At 47.8% G+C, this 7,991-nt stretch overlaps 1 protein-coding gene across 1 annotated transcript; it reads left to right on the top strand.

Moving 5' to 3' along the window:
* Positions 1–4,966: 4,966 nt before the first annotated feature.
* On the top strand, positions 4,967–7,679 carry LOC125530209 (transcription factor bHLH18). The gene is made up of 4 exons (XM_048694609.2): positions 4,967–5,185; positions 5,277–5,814; positions 5,910–6,296; positions 7,289–7,679. Exons 2-4 carry the CDS (start codon positions 5,308–5,310, stop codon positions 7,370–7,372), a joined length of 978 nt encoding a protein of 325 aa, XP_048550566.1. The 5' UTR covers positions 4,967–5,185; positions 5,277–5,307; the 3' UTR covers positions 7,373–7,679.
* Positions 7,680–7,991: the final 312 nt, after the last annotated feature.

Raw genomic sequence — 7,991 nt, 5'->3', positions numbered from 1 at the left:
ATGCATTTTTGCAGTCCGGTCACCTCTTCTTCGTCGCCCCACGACAAGCCCGTCTCCTTCCAGGACGTGAGCCGCGTAGGGGGTCCGGATCGGAATTCAGGGGTTGCGATCCACTTTGGATCGCGTGGCTCGGTGATGTAAAACCACCATGACTGCCACCCCTTCAAGGTCTCCACAAAGGAGCCCTCGAGCCATAGGATGTTGGCTAATTTGCCCGTCATGGCACCTCCGCACTCCGAATGGTTGCCGCGCACCACCTTTGGCTTGACGTTGAAGGTATTGAGCCAGAGGCCGAAATGGGGGCGGATGCAGAGAAAAGCCTCGCACATGACGATAAACGCCGAGATATTGAGGATGAAGTTCGGGGCCAGATCGTGGAAATCTAGGCAATAGTAGAACATGAGCCCGCGGACAAATGGGTGGAGAGGAAAACCCAGTCCACGGAGGAAGTGGGGAAGAAATACTACCCTCTCATGGGGCCTTGGGGTGGGGAGAAGCTGCCCCTCCTCAGGAAGCCGGTGCGCGATGTCTTTGGACAGGTATCCGGCCTTCCTTAGCTTTTTGACATGGCCCTCCGTGACGGAGGAGACCATCCACTTGCCTCCCGCTCCGGACATTGTTGGAGAAGGTTGAGGTAGGAAGTGCGGGCTTGGGCGCTGGAGCTTGGGTGCGCAGAAGATGGATAGGCAAAGGAGGAAGAAGGCGTAGGTAAAAAGGTGGATCCTTGTCCCCTTATATGAGCGGATGTGACTATGCGTCCCCACCAGCCTAGTAAAACTCGCTTGCCTCCCAAGCGCCGTGATAAATGGCGCGGTTGGGTTACCCACGTCCGTATTGATGAGAATCCCGTAAATGGGGGACACGATCTCTGCTTTGACAAGACGTGCCAAGGAAACCGCCTCGCAAAACACACTGAGGTGGAAAAGTGAAAACGATTCGAATAAAGGCTTGGCCGTAGTGTGATGTCACGCTGCGGAATACGTCAGCAGATTAGATTTGTGTTAATATTATTCTCTCTGTGGCAATACATGGAAACTTATTTTGCAGAGCCGGACACTACTCTTGGTGTTTACAAACTTTTATGAAGAATTTGGAGGAGGAACCCGCCTTGCAATGCCGAAGACAATCTACGCGCCAGACTCGTCGTCATTGAAGCCTGGTTCAGGGGCTACTGAGGGAGTCCTGGATTAGGGGGTGTTCGGGTAGCCAGACTATACCTTCCGCCGGACTCCAGGACTATGAAGATACAAGATTGAAGACTTCGTCCCGTGTCCGGATGGGACTTTCCTTGGCATGGAAGGCAAGCTTGGCGATGCGGATATTCAAGATCTCCTACCATTGTAACCGACTTTGTGTAACCCTAACCCTCTCCGGTGTCTATATAAATCGGAGGGTTTTAGTCCGTAGGACAACTTCATCATACAGCAATCATACCATAGGCTAGCTTCTAGGGTTTAGCCTCCTTGATCTCATGGTAGATCTACTCTTGTACTACCCATATCATCAATATTAATCAAGCAGGACGTAGGGTTTTACCTCCATCAAGAGGGCCCGAACCTGGGTAAAACATCGTGTTCCTTGCCTCCTGTTACCATTCGGCCTAGACGCACAGTTCGGGACCCCCTACCCGAGATCCGCCGGTTTTGACACCGACACTAGCCATTCGAAAACGGCGACGGAATTTATCCGGCTTGAAGAGAGGGGTGTTGGCAAAGTAATCAGCATAGAGCAGGGCGTGGCCTCTCTCCCTGTTGCGGTTCAGGTTGGGAGCACGACCAGGGAGTGACCCCTATACCGAGGAAGCTGCCGTTGAATGTGGTCGTGAACGACCAGTGCAGTCACCACAACATCTTCATCATCCGACGACGAATCGTCCGATGAACAAAGAAAGTGATGGAAGAAAAACTCGTCTCCATTGTCCATACCTTTGTGGGCAAAATGCCGAACACCTTGCGGACGTGGTGGCGAAGAGGCCGCGATGATCACCTCGACGCAGCAGGGGTGGTTGTCGGCCGTCTACTGGCCGCTGTGGAGCTCTCGTCGGGAGCTGCCGAGGACGCCGTGCTGCGTCGCCGGCGGTCCTGTCCCCTCTACGGCCGGCAAAGACGTCGACGGCCAAACCTCCGATCGACGGCCAAAACTACGACCACAGCACGGGCGTGGTGGCGGCCATGTCGAGAAGTGGTTTGGTAGGGACGGCCGGAGGCTGCGGGGTGAGGAGGCGGCCGGAGAATAGTGGTGGCGCCGGCGGCGGGGCGGGGCAAGAGAGAAAGGGTGGAAGCGTTGGGAGCGGAGGGACTGCTAGTGTCCCCGACAGGTGGGCCACAAGGGGGGGGGGACAAGGGCGTGCGTCCAAGTCGTCCGCGCGCGTCCGTTTCACCCCAAACTGAGCGCAAGTTTGGGCCGGGGATGGGTCGAAAACAGACGGAATCCGGAGATTTGTCCGTTTGAGGCCGTGCGCTGGGCTGCGCTATTCGTCCGTTTTACCCCAAACGGACGGGGGCGGACAGGATAGGGTCGCGCGGTGGAGTTGGCCTTAGGGCTAGTTCTTTTAGGCGATTTTACCGGAATCGCCCCCCTCCCCAGCTTCTTCCAGAATCATCACTCCATATGTTTTTTACAATCCTAGCTAATTAGACTTTAACTAAATAGGATTGTAAAAAAACATGAAGTGACGATTCTGGAAGAAGCTGGAGAAGGAGGCGATTCTGGGAGAAAACTGGCCCTTAGTGGACCATGCAATGCAATATGAGCTGACTCGGCCAGGGCCCAGCGTCCACCCTAGGTAGCAGGTTAATTCTGGTCTGCCTGCAGCTTTAGCTTCAACAAGTGGCGCACACAGTTGAGCACCCGTACGTGCACATGTACAAGTTGCTTCGAGCAATAAGAGAGTAGCACTATACCTAATTAATTGGCATTGGTGCATGTCATGTCGTAGGTGGGCATCACTAATTGCATGTGAACCGTACCGATCCATCCAGCAGGTATATTTCCAACGCACCAAAAAATTAGGAAAGATATTATGCACATTGTAGTACTCACGTACTACAATGAGTTTCAGGTTTGGAGCATTTTCTTTTTGGGAGTACACACGTAGGTATCTCGACACAAACTTGGGCTGCCTAGGTAAAGAGCGTACCTGCCTTGTAGCATATTCACAACTTCCCCTTTTCAAAATATATCTTTTAGTATGTGTAAATGGATGTACTGATTCCTCTTTATTATTACTTTTTGTGGGGAAAAGGAATATTCATTAATTAAGTAGCAGTCATGTCTGCATTAGATAGCTCCAGAACCTCGTCCGGCCCGTTTGCTAAAAAAAGTGGCTAACAGCTTTTGTTCACGCCTCACAAGTTTAACGAAAAATTTACCATGTTCCCGAAGACGCGAAGTAATCTCGTGGATCAACATCATATACTTCGATCAGTCGCTAATGCCTCTTTCGATTAGTTTTACCACTTCCGCACAGTCCGTTTGAATCACAAAAGGCAGCTCAGACCACTAGGTAGCGAGGGAGATGCCTTCTGATATGCAGCAAGTTCAAACTCGAGCGGTGATGCACACTGCCTTAGCTCACGGCAAGACAAAAAAAAATATCTCTATGTTCATCCCGGAGGACCATGGTAGCTCCTGCAGTTCCGTCCTTGGCAGAGAAGGACCCGTCGATGTTGAGCGCAGCCTAGCCGGCCGGTGGTGCCTCCCATCCAAGTGCTGATGACTTGTCATGCTGTACATGTGATAACAATTTCCTGCTGGATAAAGGCGTAACCATCATTTTTCCTTTGATATGATCTTCATGAGGGTACGTACGCTAACATGTTTCATTTTCAAACAAGCAAGAAAGAGGAAATACAGACGGGAGTTGGTGAGAGCACTGACAGGGGTTGGGTACAACCGTCGCTCAAAGACAGATCGGCATATCGCCATGCATGCAGCAACAGGAACCGTCGCACGCAGTTCCTTGCCTAGTGCAAATATATACCCCGTAGGCCGTAGCCAGTAGTACGTGCGTGGCTACAACAATATAATTGCAGAGGGTCCAGCGGCACATGATTAAGACAATATGTCCTCAACATTTGTACCTCCTGTCACACATAAAACATTGGTACAAACACATTTGTCCAAGTGTTCACAAGATTACAGGATTCTGTTTTTTGTTTTGGCGAGATACAAGAAAGATTTTTTCTGGCAAACATTAGTAGTAAGGTCTACCTGGTCTAACATGCCTAATCTTTGACACGTCTTTACACGTTGCAGTTTACTACAGTCTGAAATGACATGCTCGTAACCAAAAGGACAGAGCAGTTTGTTTCATGGCTCCATAATAAACCAATCAATACCTGGCTGGGAGTGAGCCACGTCTGGGCCTTTACTCAATCAATGGCTATTTTTGTTCTAATAATTAAGGACATTTGCAACACGGACCTTCACACCACCCGCATATGTCCGGGTCGCACGGTCCGAACGTATTTTGTCATGCCAGTCCGGATGCTCACAAACCGGAGACAAAGTTTTTTGGAGGGTGCGGGCATTCGAAGCACTCAGTGGCGGAGCCAGAAATTTTGGGCAAGTTAAGCCTAAGTGTATAATCTAGAAATAAAAAAATTAGGTATTCGAATATACAACATATAAAATACCACCAAACTTCCGAATCACAAATCCACATGAAGGCAAAATGTAATTATTAAGTGAAAAATAAACATAATAGTCACATAAAATGTAATTTTAAAGTGAACTAACATATAATATATCGCTATCTGTTTCATAGACCAAGTAAAGTTGAGACTTGACAAAAAAGATATGTAACCAGCCTTGCATAAAGGCTAATTCGCTATGTTGCCAACAAAAACAAAGCTATCTTAAAAATAGGTAAAGCTTCCATACCAGATGTCACCTGCAAAGGACAAATCATACACTGAAAAGAGGTCTTGCTGAGGTGAGGTGCACGTGATAGGGGTATCTTCTTGTTCCACATAAAAGATGCTTCTTGTTTCCCATAGTACAGTAACTAGCAAGAACCCCAACCCAACCAGCCCTGCCCTTGCCGGAGCTTAGTTATATATATACATATATATTCCACGCATCAAACAAGTAAAAGCTTGAGAGGGATTCGGAGACCATTTGCAAGGATGTGTTCTTCGTACTTGACCGTGCAATCATATGCAAGGATGTGTCTTCTCGTCAGGTAAGTGTGTGATTTATAGATTAGATCCATCGATCTATTCGTTATGTATAAACTCTGCTATAAACCATTTATTTTGGATTGATTCGATCAGGTAGAAGTAGCCGGCTGGAGATCGAGCGAGCATGGACGACTCGAACATGTTCATCCAGTGGGCAATGGAGACGCTTGAGCAGGAGCAGGACGGCGCCGCCACCGGACACGTCTTCCCGTCGTCAGTCCTGGAGCTCGACAACTCGGCGGCGCCGCAGAACGGCACGCACATGGCGGCCTACCGACACAGAGCCACGGACAGCTGGAGCTCAGGCGACAGTGGCGCCGCGGTGGCCGTGGAGAACGACGGCTGGTCGTCCAACTGCAGTACCAACCACCCGGCCGCGAGCTGGAACTTCACCTCGGTCATACCGCATCCGCCCAGCATTATCGAGGAGGCCACCCCGAGCCCACCCGCAGCTCCCAGCCACGTCGTGCCGGAGATGGCGCAGAGGTCGCCGCAGTCGAGGAAATCCTCAGGCGCCAGTACAGGGATGGTGCCGACCGTGCAGGAACACGTCATGGCGGAGCGGAAGCGCCGGGAGAAGATCAACCGACGCTTCATCGAGCTCTCCACCGTCATCCCCGGCCTCAAGAAGGTCTGTACAGTACACTTCTCGCACAAATAATTTTGTGGTAGCATCACTCACTTCAGCAGTTCAGCTCAGCATTGACCAAATCATTTTCCGCTCAGATGGACAAGGCGACCATATTGTCCGACGCGGTGAGGTACGTCAAGGAGCAGCAGGAGAAGCTCAAGGCACTCCAGGACCGTGACGTGAGGAGCATCGACTCCGTCGTGCTAGTGAAGAGGCCGTGCATCTCCAACAGCGATGATGGCTGTCCGTCACCGCCGCCGTCAGCAGCAGCTGGAGGAGGTCCGCCGACGACAAGGATCCCATTGCCGGAGATCGAGGCGAGGATCTCGGAGAGCAATGTGTTGGTGAGGATCCACTGCCAGGACGGCAAAGGGGTCCTTGTCACGTTGCTCGCCGAGGTCGAGGGGCTCCACCTTAGCATCACGCACACCAATGTCGTGTCTTTCCCGGCTTCCACTCTGATCATAAACCTCATGGCGAAGGCAAGTTCATCACTTCAATCTATACATTTTCTTATTTATAGATTAGTACTCCTCGGTATCAAAACAAAAGAGGTTTTTGCAGTCCAAATCTAGTTATAAAAAACGTCTTCATTTTGCTACAGAGTTAGTACTTGTTGCCGTACGAACAATTATTTTGTTTGGGTGACATTTTGTGATATCAAGAAAGACAGTACATCACAGCAGATAGCAGATAACTTGTGGCCCGTACAAAATATTGTGCAAATTAATACTCCCTCCGTCCGGAAATACTTATTGCAGAAATGGGTCAAAATGAATGTATATAGAACTAAAATACGTCTAGATACATCCATTTCTCAGACATGTATTTCTGGATGGAGGGAGTATACATGAACTAAAAGAAATAAAAAATGAGAGGACTACCTTACTTGAGTCATAGCAAATTGCCACAAATGTTTTTTGAACACAAGGCAAACGAAGACACTCACATACACGCACATACGGTCATTCTATGAATGAATAAATTTAATTAGGAAAATGTGAGCACCAACGTCAAGTCTATGACTCCCTGGTGGGCTGGTTCCACCACAAGAAAACTAACTATCTGAGCTACCCTCAGTTCGCAATTGCCACAAATGTTATATGTATATTCAATAGTAGTTACAAAATCACAATCATAAGGAAATATTGATGAATAAACTTGATCAACATTACCAATTTTGATTCACGCCCACATATACTGTTGACCAAACTTTAAACTTCTTAGAAAATACTCTCTCTATCTCAAAATGTAAGATCATTTTTGACACCAGAAGAAAATACTTATGAGTAAATTTGATCACTGGTACCAAGTTTGAATCACACAACCTAGATATATACAATAATCGTCAGCCATATTAAACTTAAGCATCGATAGTTGAACTGCATCTTATATTGTTAACAGATAACAGGTGAAAACCAAACAAATATTTACATTCCATTTTACTGACTAGTCTATAATTATTTCCTTTCAGGTAGACGAGGGCTTCACTGTCACAGCGGACGACATTGTATGGAAGCTCGACTCTGCTTTGCGCCGACATCATAGCGGCAATTGATAGTTCTAGCTAGGAGAGGGCCAATAAACATGAAGACGCAAAGGCTTTAAGAAGCGGCAAGCAGGCAGCTCACGTCGAATTAGCATGTTCAATTAGTGTGTGAGTGTGCGTGCATTGTGAGTTATAATAATGACCGGTGAGAATCTCGGCGCATGTTCAATTTAGCATGTTACCGGTTTTTTGGTGTATCTGTACGTGTCACTACAGCATCAGAGCGTCGATTCTTTAGCATCAGGCTAGAGAGAGTACTAGAATATTTTAGTTTGTATTACCTTTGTTTTTTTTACTCTGCATATAGTTGGCAGGACAGGCGGAGCTCGATACAGTACTCCCTCCGGTCTTTTTTAGTCTGCATATTAGAATTCTCTAAAGTTAAATTTTACAAAGTTTGACCGTATTTATATGATAAAATATCAACATATGTCATGCTAAAGTTATATAATATGAAACTTTAAGTCATGACACGGTATTGATTTCAGATTGTAAATGTTGGCACTTTTTTTCTACAAAGTTAGTCAAATTTTACGAGGTTTGACTTCATTCAAATCTTATATGCGAACTAAAAAGGACCGAAGGGGGTACTAGGAGTATCAGGCACACACACAGAACGCTGACACTG

Source organism: Triticum urartu, chromosome 4A (assembly GCF_056163025.1).
Source record: "Triticum urartu cultivar PI428250 chromosome 4A, HENAU_Tu73, whole genome shotgun sequence".
NCBI lineage: Eukaryota > Viridiplantae > Streptophyta > Magnoliopsida > Poales > Poaceae > Triticum > Triticum urartu.
This window is presented reverse-complemented; position numbering and strand designations above follow the sequence as displayed.

Bases quoted from the DNA above. Each gene is read 5' to 3' on its own strand.
- LOC125530209 (XM_048694609.2), top strand. From the start codon at position 5,308: ATGGACGACTCGAACATGTTCATCCAGTGGGCAATGGAGACGCTTGAG. The intron at 5,815-5,909 runs GTCTGTACAGTA...TTTTCCGCTCAG, and splicing joins TCATCCCCGGCCTCAAGAAG to ATGGACAAGGCGACCATATT. The intron at 6,297-7,288 runs GCAAGTTCATCA...ATTTCCTTTCAG, and splicing joins TCATAAACCTCATGGCGAAG to GTAGACGAGGGCTTCACTGT.